Here is a 21380-nt window from a genome sequence, read left to right as displayed (position 1 = left end):
CTTGCCTTCTGGAATCAACACATGGGAAAAACAGACAGGTTCGACACGCTCTCTCTCTGTTCAGGGAAGAATGGAGAAATGTAGCCTATATTGGAGATGTGGGCCTGCTTGACAGCTGGTTGACGGCCGATAGCCTGCTGGTTTAAGACTGTTTTAGTGTAGGTAGTGGCGTTCACTTATTTTGGCACTTGTACAGAAAATAAATAGCTTTCAAAAGACGGTTTATGAGTGACTCTGTGCTGCAGTGACTCTCCATATACCCTTGCACACAAACCTAGGCCCCCTAAGCACATAAGTGTAAATACATAAATCGATCTGACACACTCCATATTTCCCAGTTTCCCTTAGTCTGAATATTGGACATCAGAAGCCTGGCAGAAGCAAATATGTGAGGGATATGTTTGAGGTGAAAGAATGAGCGCAAGAGCGTTATGTGAACGAGCCATGATCATAGGAAGCCTGATGGGGAGGAAAAGAAAGAAACACCTCCATCAGGCCTAGGGCGGATATTGGAGCCCGAGTGGAAGAAAACATCAACGAGAGCAGGTATCAGAGGCCCTGGGGGAACTAATAGCCGGGGCAGGGGCACAGACGTCAGAACCACGAGGCAGGAAACTCGGTCATAAACATTGCAGCTGAGAACAATGAGATTTGGTGTGACGAGAACCCCTCCCAGCCCCCCAAACCCTAACCAGCTGCTTCGGAAGATGAATTATACGAAACTGCATTGTCTTCTCCCTCCTTCATTGCCTCACGAACAGTGTGTGGCGCCTCGCAGCCAATAGATAAACAGTGCCTGGCCCTAAACACACCCTCGAAGCAAGAATGCAGTTTCCTGCGGAATGGTTTTAAAGTATTTCCTTGGCAAATACCAGACTAGAATCTTGAGCTTCTAGTCTATTACAGGTCTTGATACTTTTCCCATGCTGATTAAATTTCATTATGCTTTTGTGACTGTCTGTGTACACCAGAGTGCAACAGCTTTATCCTGCTTATGGTTAGTTAATGTCTAGTTGTCCGTCGGGCAAAATCCACATTAAATCTTCTTGCCCTTGACATAAACCAACATGTCTCGGGCGTCGGGCGATAGGAATTCCACACCCCTGTGATAGCAGGCCGAGTGGCTCTTTTGAAGATGGTAGCACTGGCTAGACTGCTGTATTATTTCAGGACGCTCCCGATCTGGATTCCAAGTTCGGTGTTTGTGATGCTCCGGTCCATGATGGGAGGGTTTTTATGGGGGAACGGTAGACTGCGAGTAGCACTGGCCACGATGATGCGACCCAGGGCCGAGGGGGGATGGGCAGTCACAGACTTTGAATTGTACTATCTGGCCGCTCAATTGCAGTGGCTTACCCAAGTGGTAGCTAGGGAATTCAGGGGGCCGGACGGCCCGATGGACTGATGGTTCTCACGCCATGTTTTATCCTTTGTGATCTTTTGCCTGCGGATGCGCGTCGGCTCGTTGACCTATGAGGAGAGGGCACTAAGATCATGCTGGAACCAAAGCCGGCGCAGAGGAGGAGTTACTCGCCCATATACCCCGGAGATCCCTTTGGGCATGTGCACGGCCCTCCCGCATGGGCTTTGAGGGGGACTGGTCCGCACTAGCAGTGTGGGAAGAGCGGGGTTGCAAATGGTTGAGGACCTGTACGAGGAGGGAACCCTTTTACCTTTTCAGGCGATACAAGAAATGCCTCGTGGCGGGATCTCTATACTTTCTATATTTTTAACGATACAGAAAAGGGGGGTGGTGATGAACAGAGTGTCTGAATTAAGCAGACCACTCTTACCCAGTCCAAAGATCAGGGCTTGATCCATCACCGTTATTTATCTCACTGCACCATCCCAGCTCAGAACCTGGCTATATGCAAATCAGTCTGTCCCTGGCCCAGTGCATCATGGGAACAGGGCAGACTAAACTACTAAGCCAATTCTTCACCAGAAAGGAGACAAGCTACCGGGGACCGGTTTCTGGCATTTCAGCCGTCTTCGGCCCGGCTTGCTTGAATCCTGATGGTGCAGTGAGAAAGGGACTCATGTCTGAGTATACCCTGCCACACCTATAGTGGCCAAAAACGATACAGAAAAGGGGGTGGTGATGAACAGAGTGTCTGAATTAAGCAGACCACTCTTACCCAGTCCAAAGATCAGGGCTTGATCCATCACCGTTATTTATCTCACTGCACCATCCCAGCTCAGAACCTGGCTATATGCAAATCAGTCTGTCCCTGGCCCAGTGCATCATGGGAACAGGGCAGACTAAACTACTAAGCCAATTCTTCACCAGAAAGGAGACAAGCTACCGGGGACCGGTTTCTGGCATTTCAGCCGTCTTCGGCCCGGCTTGCTTGAATCCGGTCCCCGGTAGCTTGTTTCCTTCCCAGTATAAGAATTGGCTTGGTAGTTTGGTCTGCCCTGTTCCCATGATGCACTGGGCCAGGGTCAGACTAATTTGCATATAGCCAGGTTCTGAGCTGGGATGGTGCAGTGAGCTATAAAACGGTGATGGATCAAGCCCTGATCTTTGGACTGGGTAAGAGTGGTCTGCTTAATTCAGACACTCTGTTCATCACCACCCCCTTTTCTGAATCATCTTCTATATTTTTAAGGCTGTCCGCCGACCCCAGGAAATAATCTATTCTTGTCAGGCTATTGTGTACCCCTGAGTGTTATGTGAATTGGCGCTCCGTTGGGTGGTGTTGCCTCCACACATCCGTGGGCCCCAGTGCGTCCACGAAGCTCCTCAAGCGTGACACCCTTAAGGTGCCTGCCCGCAGTGGATGTCTGTCTATGGTTTCATCCATAATGGCGTTAAAGTCTCCCCATATGATCATTACTCCCTCCGGTAGAGCAAGGAGGAATTCACTGAGATCCAGGAGCGCTACTGTATGTAATGCAGGGGAATGTAGACGGACACTATATTGAGGGACCGCCCCTCCCATTGAATGATTAGGGCTGCGGATCTTTGAATGGGCCACCATTTTATATCCCCATCTGTCCATCGCCCTGTCCGTGGTGCCAGTGAGGTTTGTTTCTTGCAGTAACACTACCGCTGTTGCGCCCCTCTTAATACATTGCAGGACCAGACTCCGCTTTTTTATCCCCCAGGTCTCGTACATTCCACGTAAGCAAGGAAAGGGACGGTACCGGGGATAACGAGCTCGTGGCAGATTCCAGATGTGCTGTGCCGTTCACTCCCATGTTCCATAGGGTTTGCAATGTATGTGACTGCATCTCGTATCGAAGTAGTGCGTTTTACAGTGTGTGCTAATACTGTATAATCCAGCTTTGTGCGAAAGAACAAAATGAGAACTTGGATAAGAACATTGAAACCTTCCCTTCCCCTCCAACCCCAATCCCTGCCTCCGTACCATGCGGACCCAGAAATGCCCGCCACCCCAACTCAGCTGAGTGCTTGGAACCCAGTCCCCAAAACATTACTTGCTTTTATGGGAGCGGGAGGTCCGAGGAAGGCCGTGAACCCCCTTGCCTCAGAGTCCATAGTCCTATATCAGTCTATCGTCGGTATTTGTTCGAGGGAGTCACAAGGACGCGTCTGTCCATACCGTTTCCACTCAGTGTGAAGTGGGCTTACAGAGTCTCACTCTCAGGATTCCTTCCGCAACTGTTCAGCCTCTTCCTCCTCGTGGCCAGGGTCATCGAGCTCTGCTTCTTGTCCACGACGCCGTCACTGTCTGTTCGCTCGTCCAGAGATCTCCACCTTCCTCCAGCCTTCGAGCCAGTCGTGAGCCTCCTCCGGCGTCTCGGAGAACCAGGTCTTTCCATCCGCCACCACTCGGAGCTTCGCTGGAAACAGCATGGAGTAGGGCAGCTCACGCGCTTTCAGCTCCTTCTTGACCTCTAAGAAACATCTGCGGCGTGCCGAGACCGTCGCAGTCTAGTCCGGAAAAAAGGAGATCACAGAGTTTTGCACACGTAAGGGAGGTGCCACCCTGGCCGTTTGTAAAATGGCGTCCCTATCTCAGAAATTGAAGATTCACGCCAGCACCGGTCGCCGGGGGGCCCAAGTCTGGGCCTACCCCCCGGCACCCTGTGTGCTCGCTCTACTGAGAAGAAAGTTGAAAGTCCCCTAGGCTGCAATCTTGTCTTGATTAGTTACTCGATGTAGAAGTCCATGGCGGGCCCCCTTCACTTTCTGGAAGGCCCATAATTCTTATGTTATTGTGACGGGAGCGCCCTTCCTGGTCGTCGAGTAGTGTCTTTAGTGAGGGATGTGGTCGCCTGCTCTACCTCCGTGACTCTGGCTGACATTTTTTGAAAGTCTGCCCTTAGGAACGTTACATCTGCAGAGATAGAGCCCACTGTAGACTGCACGTTGTGGAGAGCCGCCATAATATCTTCTAATGTTACTTTGGGGGATGTCCCTTCCTCAGCGGCTTTGTCCATGTTTCCAGTACGTTCTGGTAACAGGGGAAAATTGTTTGTGTACGCAAATTTGTCCAGCTTCCCCTGCTGCGACGCACGCGTAACCCTGCCACTAATTTTCAGCCGGGCGGTCACTCTCTTTCACCATCGTGTGTCTTTGTAGATCTTGCAATTGTTACCGGGTCACCAGCAGCCCCGGGCAAAAGACTCTCCCAGCTCGCCTCAGTGTGGTCAGCTAGGTGTTCCTTGTGTGTTTCACAGGTAGTCACTAGGGGCCAATTGTGGCGTATTATGCACAGTTCTCACCCCTCGCTACCTCTCTGCAATCATGATCACTGCCAGTGGTCCAACACTTGAGTCACTGTCGCCTGTCAGGCAGACACCACAAGCCACCAACAATGTCCATGCACTTGGCAGCAGTCACCAACCTTGTCTCTGGCTCACAACTGGCCTCCGATATGACTCTCGCAGGGCTTCAAGTACCCCCGGACATGAGCAGTCAAATTCCAGGCAGGCAGTCCCCCCCCCCCCCCCCCCCCCCCCCCCCCCTTGTCGGCTCCACTGCTCCGGTCGGGCCCGCCGTTCCAGGCTCTCAACAAGGCACTGCGGCAGGAGCACCACGCGTGTCTCAAGGCGTGGTCTGCGCCTCCTCTGCACGGGCCCAAGCAGCAGACTAGGGCCGAGGTCGCAGTCTCGACCTCCTTTAACAACACCCAGCAGACTCCAGCGACAAGCCACGGCCCGTCCCCTCCCGGGGCCGCTACGTTGCGCAGCTTCAGGTTGGAGAAGAGCCCCCGATGCCGGTGCAGTCCGACAGCGCCCGCGCTCACCGCCACTCACTTTGCGGTACTCCAGCAGCCGCCGACTCTGGTCTTGTACCCAGCTACCAGGCTGCAGTCCGAAATTTAGTCCCCGGCTTCAAGCACCCGCTCAGGCCTCCACCAGCAATGGCATCCACACAACGTTGTATACGGCGAAATCACACAGGAGGCAGGTCAGTCCGGTCTGTTCCTTCTCGGCGACTTGTAGATAGGCTCTGGGTATAATTTTCCCTACGGATAACTGAGCGGATTACAGGGGAGACAGCCTCGCCCTCGGAGCTCTGTTAGGCTGCGGCCATCTTGCTCGGCAGCTAGCCACGCACCCCCACGTTGTTCTTTTGATTCACTGTATATATTCATACACTTGTATACCTTGCGCCGTTCATGCTGATCAGAATTGTCACTTGCGTCGCCACCTTGTGTTTCACCTGCACACGCCGAGCACCAAATCCAATTCGGGTTGTTTTGTTATTTATTTACATACAGTGCTGCTACAACTGTATTTCCTACTTGTTCTTAATTATAGGATGCCATGCGCACGTTTCGAAACTAATTGAGTCTCCTTGTTTCTTTTTACGTAATGCTTGTCGCATACATGCTTAATTGCCTTTACAATAATACCAGTTGGGATATTGTTTGTTTATTCTAATTATCTACCCTAATTCCGACGTTGTTGATGGGTCATACTCCTGTGATATTTTACACAATCTCATGGCAGAGCAGCGCATGCGCTGTTTTCGCCAGGCCGAGACCTAAAAATTGGATTTTGGGCTGTGATTCCAATCTTTCAGCCTCTGTACCGGGTTTCGGTCACAATGACTCTGAGGCTGCTGGGCCTTTTGGCCTCCTGCATACTGCTGATAGATCATGCCAGATGGCATATGGGGGTCTGCAGTGGGACCTGACGTTCCAGTGGGCGCAGCATCAGGAGAATCTGTCCGACTGCGTCCAGATCTCGGAGGACACTGTTCAACAACTCAAGTAGTGGCTTACGAACCAGGATTGTGTCAATGGCAGATCCCTCTCCCTTCCCCAACCAGACCAAACTGTGGTGACGGATGCCTCCCTTCTGGGATGGGGCGGTCACATGGGAGAGCCGGAGATCAGTGGCCTCTGGTCTCTGGCTGAGTCTGGACTTCACATCAACCTTCGGGAGCTCCGGGCGATTCGTCTTGCACTTAAGGCATTCCTTTCCTCTGTCCGGGGAAGAGTAGTGCAGGTGTTCACGGACAACACCACCGCCATGAGGTATTGCAACAAGCAGGGCGGGGTGTGATCGTGGACCCTATGTCAGGAGGCCCTCCGCCTCTGGACATGGCTGGAACATCAAGGCATTTCCTTGGTGGTTCAACACCTGGCAGGTTCTCTGAACGCCAGGGAAGACAAACCCAACCGCAGGTGCATGATGGATCACAAATGGCATCTTCACTCGGAGGTGGTGCAAGGTCTCTTTCAACAGTGGGGAGAGCCTTGGTTAGATCTATTCGCCACCAAAGAGAACACACAATGTCAGCAATTCTGTGTGTTGGAATTTCCAAGGTGGCACTCGCTCTGCAACACTTTGTCACGAGTGGGGAGTTGCGGGCTGTTGTATACCTTTCCGCCTATGTCACTTCTGCCCAGAGTGCTAAAGAAGATCAGGCTCGACTGGGCCCAAGTCATTCTTGTGGCCCCGGATTGGGCACGAAGAGTTTGGTATCCCAAGCTGCTCAACATGGCCATCAATCCTCCGATCGGACTGCCTCTTCGGGACGATCTTCTGTTGCAGCAGCAGGGAACAGTCCTCCACCCGAACCTGTCCAGTATACACCTCCTTGCGTGGAGATTGAGTGACGGCAGTTGGCGTCTTTCGATCTGCCTCCCAAAGTATGTGATGTAATCTTGGCAGCCAGGCGTCCCTCCACAAAGACGGTATACGCCTGCAGGTGGAATACATTTGTGGCATGGTGCACAGCAAAGGCTGTGGATCCCTTTTCTGCCTCTCTCTCTGAAGTACTTTTGTTCCTTCTATCTTTAGCCCAGCAGGGCTCTGCTCTGGGCACTATCAAACGATACCTTTGGGCTATATCTGCCTTCCTTCGGCTGCCAGATCAGCCTTCTCTTTTCAAGTTCCTTTTAGTTAACCATTTCTTAAAAGGCTTAACACATCTTTTTCCTCCCATCCCTTTCGTTATGCCTCAGTGGGACTTGAATCTTGTGCTCACTTATTTGATGTGTGCCCCTCATTTGAGCTGCTTCACAACTGTCCTTTACGTCTCTTAACTCTTAAGACTGCTTTTCTGGTAGCCATCCCCTCTGCTAGAACCTCCTTTCTTTTCGGTTCATCCGGACAAGGTGGTTCTCAGGACCCGCCCATCCTTTCTTCCTAAGGTGGTCACTGCCTTTCACATCGGGCAGACCATTACATTGCCCACCTTATTTCCGCCTCCGCATACTTCAAAGGAAGAAGAGAGGCTCCACCCTCTGGACCCAAAACGTGTACTCTCCTTCTATCTGGACCGCACAAAGCAGTTCCAGGTGGATGATCAACTTTTTGTTGGTTACAGGGCTGCAAAGAAGGGTCGGGCTGTACACAAACGCACCATTTCTAGGTGGGTCGTCTTGTGTATTAAGGCTTGTTACTCTCTGGCTAAAAAGGAGCCTCCAGTCGGGCTATGCGCTCATTCCACTAGAGCAACAGCAGCCAGTACTGCCTTGGGAAGGGGAGTGCCTCTAAATGACATCTGTCAGGCAGCCACATGGGCATCACTGCACACGTTCACCAAACACTACTGCCTGGACAGCCAAGTCCAGAGAGACAGCTTCTTTGGCCGTTCTGTTCTCCAGGACTTTCTGGTGTGATCTTGGTTCGCAGACCCACCACCGGGGTTGGTATTTCTGGGGTATCTATTCTAAGGTAAGGAATCCATAACTAATGTGTTTCTTTCAGATGCACAGGTTACTTACTTTTGGTAACGATATATCTGTAAGAAACATTAGTTAGTTATAGATTCCTTACCGCCCTACCCATCCTCCCCGTTCTGCAAACTAATTTCTAGGATTAAGGACATCTTTTCGAGGCTTTAGTTTTGTGCACCAATGGTCCGTGTTTTGCATGGCTCTGCGTTTCTGCCGTGGAAAGTTGTGTACAGATCTGACGTCCGCGCGCGAGGGCGGCATCTAAGTACCTGCAGCAATGTCATCCCGGCGACCATGATGCCGCCGCCGACGACGGACGTGGAGCCGACCAATGCCATCTATCGACGTGCAGAGGTACTGCGGACGAAAAAACTTTCCGGGTCCAGTCTGACGCCTAGGGGTAATTCTAAGGTAAGGAATCTATAACTAACTAATGTTTCTTACAGATATATCGTTACCGAAGGTAAGTAACTTGTGCCTCTTTAGCTCTTTGGTGACACACAGACCTTTGCAGTGCATTAACTAATAGAGGTTTCATAATGAACTGTAATGCATTTCCCACTGGGTAACAACTTTTATTTATTTTTTCATTATTCACTGAAGCTGCTGGTTCTTTTATGTGTAGCTACCAGACGGAGAAAGGCCTAAAAAACTTACCAAATATTTTGTTTTTAGCTACACCTTAGCTACAGATGTTCAGACTCTCATTGCCCTACAGCCACCCCCTCTCCCCCCCACAACATGACTGAAGTTAACAACAGAAAACTAATGTAGCCAGGAGTGCATTTAAACAAAAAGAGAACAGTCTGTTTTCATAATGTTAAAAATAAAAAACTTTTTGGAAAAACAGTATGAAAGATTAAAAGACCAATTCCTCCCCCTGGAATTACAGAAAACATCTTACTTGGACCTTACAGTTCATCATTAATGATTGGAAGTGGTGTGTTTTAATTATAATGTTCAGCAACCTCCAGTACCATGCATCTGTTAAAGCCAAGCCATCAACAACCCATGAAACATAGTATTGTTCTTCTCGGATGCCGTTCAGTAAAGTTGCAGCCCATTCATTACTGCCATTATACCCAAGGTCATTAGAATTATGCGATTGTGTGACTGCAGACATTTTAGCATAATGATAGATTTGCCACATAATCCATAATCTTTCGCACAATCGGAAGATTGTAACCATCTTTTTTTTTACAGTTCTAAAGTTACTAAAAAGCAGCAACACATGTTGCCACGTTGTAGCTGGCCCTTTGCAAAGCTGGACAGTTCGCCTTTTTGTTGCTTATTGCAAAAATTTTCGTGTTAAATATGTTTTGTCAAGTTAGGTTTTGTTTGTGAAAAATAAAGCGCCATTGTGCTTTTTTGAGTAATACTTTTTGTTTGAACGTTGCAGTAAGCGTCTTACACTGAACCATAGTCTACCAGAAACCTTTGGTGTGCTAAACACTTTCATATTCTTTCACCACCGTAAAAATGATTTGCTGTGGGGATTTGGGGGCGTATATGGTTGTTGATGATGAGGAACACCAGTTTCTTAAAAGTTTTGTCAAGAAGGGGGTTCTTACGCCTAAAAACTTTTGACAGGGTGGGTCTTGGCATCAAAAAGTTTGAAGACCTCTGGTGAATGAGCAGCAACAAAGAAGGAAGATGGCTGCAAGCTCAATTGTTATATACATGTTCTTCCAGAAAGCTTAAAGTTCTATTAGGATTCTGAATTAATTTGTTACTGCTGTCTATTAGTGAGGGCAATAAAGGGATAGTGCGTAATATTGGCCTCCATGCCTTTACATAACATTGCTATGTATGGCTCTCATAGAGAGCCTCTATCGTTTATTTCAGTTTCTGATATTCATAACTCCTTGCTATGACATCACAACAGTCGATACCAAAACTGGTTACCCACTTTTGTGATGTTAAAGCCTTTCCTGGCTAGGTGACACGGCTCCCTGAGAGCCTGTCTGCACAGCGGTGCTTGTCTGCTTTGAGTGAAAGCACAAAGTACAGCTGCATTACGGGGAAGGAAGGCAGAGATGGTAGTGGGTTTTGGTTAAGATATATATTTTTCACATTTGCATCAAGGACGAGAGGGCAGAGTATGTATAGCTCTCCAATTATCCTCTACCCCTGCGGAGTAGTTGAAGGTAGGGACAGGTGACTTTGGCTGTCATACTGGACATAAAATTATAGAAGACCAAGTTGCCCTTACCATTTTAAACAGTAGAATTGTTCCAGTGACTTGTAAGAAAATACTTCAGAAGTGGTTCAGTGACTTGTGTAAATGTGGAATATGCACAAACTTTCTAATTGTTTCTTTTATGTACATTAATTTAACTGATTTTGATATAAATATTCTCTCATCATCCTTACATTAAAAGCTAATGTATTTCAATGTTTCTTCAGGACAGCTGGGAGAAGCCACATTGACATGTCGGAGATGCACTCTGCTCAAGCCCATGACAGCCATCATGTGTATTCTGAAGAGAGCTATAGAAATAAAACATTTGCTAATTTCCCTGGCAGTTGTCCAGTCTCGCCTACCACTCTAGCACGCGCTGGCTTCTATTACACAGGAGATGGGGATAAAGTTAAGTGTTTCAGTTGTCACCTGACAGTGGATAGCTGGCAATATGGAGAGTCTGCTGTTGGCAAACATAGAACGTTGTCCCCAAACTGTAAATTTATCAATGGCTTCTATCCAAGCAGTGAACAAATACAAACTACAGGCCCTGTGACCCAAAGTTCGAATTCTTGGGAGGCTGACCATTGCGCTGGAAGTTCAGCATTTCGACGCTTGTCTGAAGTTGTCCCCAACATTGATGCAGATTATCTCCTGAGAACTGGGCAGGTAGTTGACATGTCAGATACACTGTACCCTAAAAACTTGGCTATGTGTAGTGAAGAAGCTAGACTGAAATCGTTTCACAGCTGGCCAAGTTACTCCCCAGTAAAGCCATTGGATCTTGCACGTGCTGGACTCTATTACAAAGGTATCAATGACCAAGTTGAGTGCTTTTGTTGTGGTGGAAAATTGAAGAACTGGGAACCTGGCGATCGACCATGGACAGAACACAAGACCCATTTTCCTAGGTGCCTCTTTGTGCTGGGCCGGGAAACTGGAAATCTACCTCTTGAGTCAAGTAGACGTGAAGGAGAATGGTGTGTTTTAAATGGTGCTGAAGTTCCAGTAAATCCGGCAATGGCATCATATAAAGAGCGCCTGCAGACCTTTTGGAATTGGACGTACCCAGTAAATAAGGAGGAGCTTGCAAAAGCTGGTTTTTACCGTCATGGTATGTATGAGCCACTGATAACGTTTTCTCCATTAATTTTTGCGAAATCAGTGGGTACTACTACTGATGGTGAATGGGACACTGTTTTTTTTAAAAAAAAAGAAGGTTAAGACTTTAATGGTTGATTAGTTAAAACCTTTGCAAAGTGAAATGGTGGCATCATATCACAATTTGCATATTTCATAAGGTAATATCTTTAAAAATGCAGGTTTAAAACAATAAAACGTAAGAAATCGGGTCACATAGGCCGATATTGCATGTTACTAACACAATGATGTTAGAATGAAAAGTGCATAGTCATGTGAGTTAAAATGCCAAGGAGTTGGTGTCATTTATTCTAAATGAGAAAATGGGATATAAATATATTGAATGTTTGTGTGAGTAGATAAGCACTTACTCTGCGTAACACTTTTGTATGGGCTAGAGCCGGTCTGTTAGTCACTAGGCAGGAGAAGGAGGGGAATGACTGGGGGGAGTGGTCAGTTGCAAGGGCCCAATGGTGGTCCGTTATCTGTCAGCCCATCCTGTGCATAATTCTGAGCCTCAATCTTCCTAGAGAAGCGGTCCAAAAATTTTACCAAGGCACAATTCAGAATGGTATTCGAGGTCGACGCAGGCCAGGACTGCTTCTCTGCAGGATCTTATGTTGTTAGCTATCCAGCCCCAACGTAGCAGAGTCCCTCTATCCTCTAGAAAGCTGGGGCACAGGCATTGATTGCAGAGCCGACGCACTGCCTCAACCTTGTCCCTTTTCCACGCTGGAAGGTGTCCGGCACTGGGGTGTCAGTTGTTTATAGGTGCGTAGGGTCATCCAGCCGTGGGACACTGTGAACAGAGTGACAAGTCTCCTCTTCATTCTCAGTGTTACATATGTCAATATGTTTGTACATAAGGGGTAAGAGAATGGAGCATACCAAACGTGGGTGATGGCGTTAGAGGGAGGATGATTGTTTAACGGCCTTTCTACGGTTACTTTGATTCCGAGCTTTGCTTTTAGGAGTAATTGGTGCAAATGTCTAATAAAAGCCCATCCTCCTAAACATTCAGAACCGTGCATATTTGTTGCTCAGTTTAGAGGTAAGTATCAAACTGTTAATGGCAAACGCAAACAGATAAGCTTTGTATAGTGGATGTACATGCAGAGGTAAACAATACGGGTAACACCTTTGTAACTTATAGGCACACATACATTCAGACACCCATGGCAGGAGATCAACAGATAAACAAACAAAACCCATCCCACCTGTAGAGGCAGGCCAACATACATACAAGCGCCAAGCACTGCAGAGCAGGAGTGATTAGCAATCACGGGGCACAGGCCGTAGGAGGAGCAGAGGGCGATGGGCTTCAGGGCACAACTGGGCTCAAATTAGCACTGGGACGCTGAGCATCAGGGAAGCACAGAACAATGTGCCTTATGCGACAGCTAGACTGCATCTCAGGGGAGTAAATGCCGTTCCATCTCAGGGAAGCACTGAGCACTGCTCCCAGAGGAGTTCAGTGCTTGCCACTTGAGGGGAGCTCTGACTGATCTTTAGGGGACATGGCTGGGGGGTGCATTTGAGGGGCAAATAATTAATGTGCACTGAGACACATCCTTTGTCACGTGCTGAGGATCACCCATCCACACCTGTGGCTTATTTCTGTTCTAGTTTGTGAATTTCGTACTTCACCAGATTTTATTTTCTACGATATATATTTTACGTGTATGATATTATTTTCGTTTTCCTACTTTCAGAAGATTGAAAATAACTGTTAGGCATTTGATATGAACGTGGTTAATAAAAGCATCATAGTTACACAGATCCTTTCTAGTCCTTGGGTTTAATGCTATTTATTACCCCTTGGGACTTCTTCAAGGCTAAAGGCAATTACAAAACACTATTTACAATATGTACATATTAAAAACATGAGATTAATTCCAATTATATAGAGAGAATAATATAATGTATTTACACAATATTCTATGACTATATATAGAACATTAGACATAATAATTGTCTATTTTATCTTCACTTTTTGAGTTAATTCTCAGGGAAGTCATTTACACAGTATATACACAACACAAGTGTTATAAAGGGAGGGAGGATCATAGCTGTATTGCATATAAAAATTATAATTTTTTTGTTTTTTAGATTTATTACGGATTGTGAGTTTACATCTTTCTTTATTCTAACAAAGCCAAAAGAAGACAGTTTTTTTAGCTACCTAGTGTAGCATAGTGTTTTATATTATGCATCTCATGGTGTACATTGTAATGAGTCAACATTACTCAGTGAATCACACTTTCTAATGTGATCTATCTTCAAAAATTGAGACCTTTCGTGTCGATTTGTTATAGATAACCTGTACTTGATCAAGTTCTCATGGTTTTAAATTAAACATAAATGTGTTGTTGGCCATTGATTAAAGTCTAGTATTAAGTGAGTTACAGTTTGGCCTATAAGCACAAAACATTTTGTACAGGAACATCAGATGAGGCTCAGAAAGGATTATACATTATTGGCTAATGTTTCATGGGCCGTTGATTAGAGCCCAGTATTAAATGAGTTACCGTTTGGCCTATAAGCACAAAACATTTGGAACAGTAATATCAGATGAGGCTCAGAAAAGATTTGACCTTATTATAGTCTCGTTCCTTGAGTTTTTGGTAAGTATGGCAACAAGCCAGCCTTAGCAGCAACCAAGATAGAAAAAGTATCTATGAATAAATATAATTTACATATCACACAAGAGCATATAAAAATAAATATAGACATTATGTATACCATATTTTACAATTTCTCAAAAAGGAAGGCACACCATTTCTTTCTATCTCGTGCAACATTTCATTATTGCTCAGTCTAAACTATTGGAGAAAAGCTCCAGTATGCATTAATGTGTTCGCTAGCCTATGTCCATATGGTAGGCCATTTAAAAATTCAAAGTTGATGACCACATGCATGTAACCGTGGGTACAGATGCTTCCTCCATCACAGCAAGAGATCATGTATATTAGCGAAAGCCAGCTAAGCTTAAAGACTATAGATGTTATGGGCTATTCAGTTGTCTAGAGCACCTAAGTAATTCGTACAACGCTAATATTGTAGTCAAAGATCACTTGCTACAAGAGATAATTCCAGTCGTTCTAGAGGATTCCTATATTCTGGGCAGATTTGTCCCAAATGATAATATCGCTCTGTATGGCAAGAAATGCAACGTGTATCAGATAAGTCAACCAGGCACCAGTGATATTGACAATCAAAAAGAGGTGGATACCTAAGTAGCTGTAAATATTAACCTACATAATTAGCATAAACGCGTGTCATGGTGTGACTTACTGGAGAAGGCCGGTACTCAATGCTTATAAATTTTCATCTTTCATCACAGTAGATGGATTATGCCCTCTAATATATTCGGTCAATGTAAGCTGATGTTCAAATCTCTCTCTCCTGTGAATCTGTAAAATATATATATGTAAGGCTTGAGAACTGTATGCATGTGGTCTATGACGAAAAAGTACGATGTGTGGCTATATTTGTAGCCCACAAGAGAGTTCCACTGAGGAACTCTATCAATGAGACAAAACACCACTGTATTAAACGTGTGATGGGCCGGTTAACCAGTTAACATAAGAAATGCAATAACGTAATTACCGACATGTGTACACATATTAGGTGGATCATTGTTATGTTCAGGCTCACCATAAAAAGTGAGTAGCTAGTGTTGCACATCTGTATCATAGCGTTGAGTCCCAGACCAAATTAACTCGAACATAGGGCAGATGAACCAGTGCTGCATTAATATGCTCCTTCGCATTTATTTCACCGCAAGCATAGGATGATATTTGTACATGTACATATAACTGTAGACCGAGAGCTGCCAGAAAGGTCAGCTACCGATAACTATATTGTAACTACACAGCACAATATTACAAAACAGCCCTAAAATGTGAGCAAACGCTGTTCCTCATTTAAGAAATTGATACAAATTGACAAACCGTAATAGCAAAAATATCCAATGCTATGCACGAAGAACCGACAGCGCATCTAATTTATAAAGTTTGCGATAGCAGCAGTACTCGCGTAGCTTTGTAGCTTCTAGAGTAACACAATCTGCACCTTATCTCCAAAGTTTCGCCAAGGTTTCTGAAACCAACACAGTTATATGCCACTTCATATTCAGGATTTGCGCGGGAGCTCTTGTGTGGGTGGCACCTGGAGTCCCCTTTAGGCACTTTCACCATGCCCTATATCCTGAGGGAAGGTATGCAATTCTACACGGGAAATGGGAGGACAGGGAGCTATGTATTATTAATGTCTCCGCCCCCATACAGATTGTCCTGATTTCTTTCTGTCTATCCTTAAAGCAGCAGTGCCATACATTGGAGCGTAGATTATTCTCTTCGTAGATTTTAACTGTGTCTTCTAAGCAGTGTTGGATAGAGAGCCTCCCAACACTAAGCTACACATGACTAGGTTGCTGAATGTCCTATTAAAAGGCATGCAACTCAGGGGTGAATGGAGAGCTAGGAACTCTTTGCAGAGTGTTTCCCTTCTATACCCCATCTGCCAATACATTCAGTCGAATTGACCACTGCTGTCTTACGTCAACCTTCTCTGCTAACTCGCAGGCAATCTCTTACTTGCCTCGCTATCACTCTGATCATGCACCGCTGTTGCTTACACTGAAGTGTGGACCGGGCCGCCTGGCCATTCCATTATGGCGACTCAGGGTCGAAGCACTCACAGACCCACCATACACAAACACAGTATCAGAGGTCTTACAACAATTATTCAGGGAAAATTGGGGGTCGACAGCCACTAGATCCACGCAATGGGAAGCTATGAAAGTAGTTATCAGGGGGGTATGCATGAGGACTACATACAGGGTGAAACCGCATTTGAGCAAAGATATCACAGAACTAGAAAACCAATTTAAAAGACTGGAAGGCACCATACATACAACGCCAAACAACATGACCGAATGGGTATAGGTCAGAGGAGAGCTACTTGAAGCGTGGGCTAGGTTGTAAAAGTTCACATACACAGCCTATAGAGAGAGAGACTACATATGGAGGTGGACAGACCCAGGGCGTTCCTTGCAAGAATCATAACTGAAAAGGAACATACACCTATCCTGCAACTCCAAAATAGTAAGGGAGACACACTGCACTCACAGAGAGCAATACTACATGAATTGTCAGCCCACTTAAAGTGTACATGTATGACCGGTCATCGAACTGAGCCACATACACTGTGGGAGTTCCTGGCTGGTATGACGCTCCCCCACCCTAGAAGAGGCAGATTCGGAGGCGCCAATCTCCAGGAAGGAAATACGTGCCTCGATCCAAATGCTAAAGTCGGAAAAGTGCCCTGGGGGTGGATGGACTTCCAGTGGAGTTATATAAAAAATTAGCTCCACAGCTGGCTAGTCAGCCGATGGATATCTATAATGAAGCACTCGCCCGCAGAGTGCTGCCCAAAGCTGTGCTGGAGGCGACCGTGTCTATGATCCCCAAGCCGGACAGAGATCCTCTCTCTGAGCTCCTACAGGCTAATTTCTCTCCTAAATATAGATGCCAAAATACTGAGTGAGGTTCTGGCAGCCCGTCTCTTGCTTTATATGTCCCTGTTGATCCACCCGTACCAAGCTGGTTTTATCCCAGGACGGAATACCACACATAATTTGCGCATCCTGGCATAGGTGTGGCATGCGCCGGCCCTGGAAAGAGAGAATTGGGCATTGAGCCTGCTGGACATACAGCAGGCCTTTGACTCAGTGGAATGGGACTAAATGTGGGTGGTGCTTCCGGCTATTATACAGGGAGAACAGTACAAACAATGGATGAAAATATTATACACTGGACCGGCAGCGAGAGTACTCCTCCGCAACCAGGTGTCGGGAACTTTTACTTTACAGAGAGGTACCTTAAAGGGATGCCCCCTGTCTCCGCTCCTGTTTGCCATCTCAATGGAGCCTTTGGCGATTACCCTGAGACGCAGGGGGCAGGAGGATCCATCTGGGGGACACGAGCCATGTGGTGTCTATGTACGCCGACAACACACTGGTAAATACATGCCCCATCCCAAAAAAAGCAGTGCAGGCACTTATCACGGAGCGGGGGAGCTTTGGGGAGCTGTCCGGACTGCGCCTTAACCCGGGGAAATCTCAGCTTTTCCCTATGGGAAACCGGTTTGGAAAAACTGAAGCAGAGCTGCCTAAGGTAGGAACGAAATGGGTTTGTGATGGAGTACGATACCTAGGGATCAAATTAGTGCACACACATACAGCTTATTTGGAGTACAACATAGGAAGGAGTGTAGAGGCTATAAAAAGATCGAATGCCTTCTGGAAAGAGCTGCTGTTGTCACGGATGGGTAAAGTGGCATTGACAAAAATGTGCATGCTACCACGCTGTCTATATGCCCTTCAGAGATAGATATATAATCCCACACAGATATTTCTTGCAGTTGGAGCGTTTAATAGTAGAGCTCCTGTGGGGATCCAAAAGAAAACAAATAAAGCTGATCACCCTGCAGTGAAAATGGGAGCAAGGGGGGCTGGAGGTCCCTCTTTTACAACATCTGGTATATTGGTTAGATGAGCACACTAATTGGGAAAAGCAATTACTGGCGGGTCTCCATTGGGGAGTCCCTTTGCTGGAACTTCTCATGATGGGATCTGGAGTGCCTGAATCCTTCCCCTACATTATTAGGTATGTTGCTGCAATATGATAGAGTTTAGTAAAGAAGGTAATTAAGAGGGTGCCCTATGTCCCAGACGCACCATTGTGAAGTGTACGACCCTTCAAGCAGATAGGGCAGACAAGAGCGATAACTAAATAGATAGAGGGAGGCTGCCACATGATGGGGGACCGCCCACCGGTTCATCACAAGAGAAGAGGCAGAGAACGCATTTGAGCTTGGCTGGGGGCAATATCTACAATATGCAAAGATTTCCGCAGTGGTCTGGGACCTGTGGCCGGCATTCCCGCAGGAGCCACCCGTTGCGACGGTCCTGCAGGTGATATCCACCCTGGCGGGAGGGCGTAGACTAGTTTCACATATATATAAAGCGCTTGTCGGGGATTCACCTACCAGCTCCCTACCGGTTCATACGAAATGGGACGTTGTGATGGACGAACCCTTAACACTGACTGCATGGAGGGGGTCCAAATTATCAGTTCCAACACCAGGTTCAAGCTAATACAGTTCAACATCATGCATCAAACATATCTGACCCTGTGAATATTGCATAAAATATACCTGATCGCCCAAATCATTGTCCTAGATGTAGGTTTGCAGACGCCCACTTTGTGTACATGGTATGGGATTGCTTACAACTCGTGCCCTATTGGAGGAAAATAATAGATAGCTTGCAGAATGTCACGGGTTGGACGATATCGCTTAACATTAGAACAGTGATGATCCTGGTACTTCTCCTCATGCCCAAGAACAAAAAAAACAGCAGAACATTTCTTCAACAAGGGTTGGTGCTGACAAAAATAAGAAAAGCAATTAAGTGGTTGAGTCCAGATCCCCCTGCAGTTGAGAGCTGGGTTAAGGATGTACACGAATGGGCCGCAGTGGAACTTATTTGTATGAAGAAAGTTAGAAGAGACGACAAGCTTGAGGAAGATGCGAGGGCCTGGTATCTCAAGATGACAGATCTACTTAAAAAAGACGACCTCCTAGAGAAGTAGCTCGGTCGAGATAAAGAGAAAGCATAGTAATGGCAGAGCTGGGTGACTCTCCATTAACTGAGAATAATATAGACTTGTGAACCATTAAAAAAAAGTGGTGTCTTCTAATGTTTCCAAGATAGTACAGCATAACACGACCTTAAGGGAGGATAGAGGAGGGATAAGTTAAATGTTAAGTTTCTATATAGGTGGAAATTGTTATATCCACAAGTATACTGTAACTGTCTCGGAGGAGATTTGAGAACCCAAATATGTGATTTGTGTAGTTTGTAGCACTGCAATGGCGGCGACGAATGAGAATGTTCTTGTACTACCTTTTACCGAAACTGACTTCTATTATGCAAAATACCAATAAAAATAAATTAAAATCTGACATCAGTATGACAGAGTACCGCTATCTTGATCTGGGTACTGCTGTTTGGGCTTGTTTGGTTAGTAGAGATTTGTTTGTTGACCTAATACACTAACAGATCATGATTGTTAATGTTAAATTAAGAGGAGGCCGTCCTAGGTAAAGGTCTTTGTAATGTGTAAAGATGAGCGTATCGAAGGACTGTGCTGTTGTCCTTGAGTTAAGTGTTCCGTTGTCCATTTCCAGCCTTTGCATGTACTTTCACCATGGCACTCTTGCCATGTCTCTTTAGCTGTGATGCAGTATTGTGCCACCAAGTGGATGACATTTCCGAGCTACCTGTTTAATATGGTTTGGTCAAATGACATGTGCTGTTTGTTGAGCCTGCAGTGGTTTGTCTGCTGTTTGGCTTTGGTGCTGTAGGAGAGTAGGGTCTGCTTCCTATGGTCACCCCCACTTTTTGCTGTGATTCTCTGGTTTTTCGAATTTACTGTGGCTGTGGGCCTGCTAATCAGACCCACAGCCCAGCTGTTCTCTCTCTTAATTGATACCAAGTACTTTAGGTACATACCTGATTGGGTATTGGGTCACCTTTGTGAGCTCCTGTATAGTGTACCATAGGTACCCAGGGCATAGGTGCATCCAAGGCCTACCAGGGGCTGCAGCATGCATTATGCCACCCCTGACTGGCCATCCAAACTGACACCACAGGCTGATCACTCAGCTTGGGTAAGGTGGTGTAATCACCCCTTACTTAGATATAGTATATCTAGATCTACCTTATATATAGACACATAGTAACCTATAAGTCACTCCTATCGCAAGCCTTAACAATCCTGGAGGCAGAGTGCTTGGTTTTATGTGAGAGGGTGCCCTAGCATGAACTGAGCCCCTCTGCAGCTTTCGGAACCATCTCCTTATAGCTGTTCTATGATATAGCCATACCATATACTCTTAAGTGCATTATAATCCTCACGGTTAATGATAACTTTGATTTGGCTTTATCAAAACATGTCATTTATGGTGTCGAATACTTTGGAAAATTACCCCCCCGCCCACCAGTTCTGGTGGATGGGGTAGTATTCCACCCCTCTAGAGGGAAAAGACATGTATGTTACTGCTTTACCAGGTTAAAGTTAAACAGAGCCTCGCATCACAAAATGGATGCTGCTGCCACAGACACAAGTCTGACCTTCTGCTGCTGGACAATAGTTTTCCTGTCGAGGGAGGTGCTAGGCACCTCCCCAGACAGCCTGTAGTCTACTGGGGCAGGGTGGGTTGAATGGAAAGATGCTTTTCCAGACACTGCCTGGGGCACACTAGGTGCTCCATGCATAGCCCGGTTCAAACCAGTTGCTGGGGCAATCCAGCCCTGCTCTGGCACAAAACTGGGCAAAGGGAAAGGGGTGTAACCACCCCCTTCCCAGGTCCACCCATAGGAGGGACCTAGCAGGTAATCCAGCCCAAATGTTTAGTATAAAGATAGTAGCTGTGTCCACAGACTTTAGATTATCCTGGAACAAAACTCTGATACGAAACTCTTGGACCTTCGACGTTCTATCCTGACTAGAAGACTGAAGACATCTCCCTTGTGGTCAAGGAGTGACCAGCCTGTGCAAACAGGCACCACCAGTAACTTGCCGGTCTGCTTTGTCGACGCTCCCGCCGGAACCTGAAGACTCAGCGACACAGGAACTGGACTCTCAGACTTCTCTGACTCCAACCCACATCCACAGCAAAGCTGAGACCCGTGGCGGACACGAGAGACGTGGGACCGGACACCCTCGACATCCTGCATTTTGCTAACAGTGCAACTACCGAGGCACCCTCGCAGTTGTGCATTGGGGTACGAGAAGCCACAGACCAGAGCACCATTTGCACCGAAGCTCAGCCCTCCACACTCCACGAGTGCCGCGTGGTGCCCGCTCTTGCATTTCAGC

General features: G+C 46.6%; 1 protein-coding gene across 2 annotated transcripts in view; it reads left to right on the top strand.

Moving 5' to 3' along the window:
* Positions 1 to 21380, top strand: part of XIAP (X-linked inhibitor of apoptosis) — a 550605-nt gene that overhangs the window by 91660 nt on the left and 437565 nt on the right. Inside the window, exon 2 of one of the 2 annotated variants that reach the window (XM_086918504.1) lies at positions 10515 to 11404. In XM_086918504.1, the coding sequence (XP_086774630.1) occupies positions 10540 to 11404 (865 nt within the window). In that variant the 5' untranslated portion in view covers positions 10515 to 10539. The remainder of the gene's footprint in view (positions 1 to 10514; positions 11405 to 21380) is intronic. The other variant, XM_086918505.1, reaches the window with a different exon arrangement.

The sequence above is a fragment of the Lissotriton vulgaris genome, chromosome 4_1 (assembly GCF_964263255.1).
Source record: "Lissotriton vulgaris chromosome 4_1, aLisVul1.2, whole genome shotgun sequence".
Classification (NCBI taxonomy): Eukaryota; Metazoa; Chordata; class Amphibia; order Caudata; family Salamandridae; genus Lissotriton; species Lissotriton vulgaris.
Note: the sequence above shows the minus strand (reverse complement) of the source record. Positions and strands in the feature narration are given on the sequence as shown.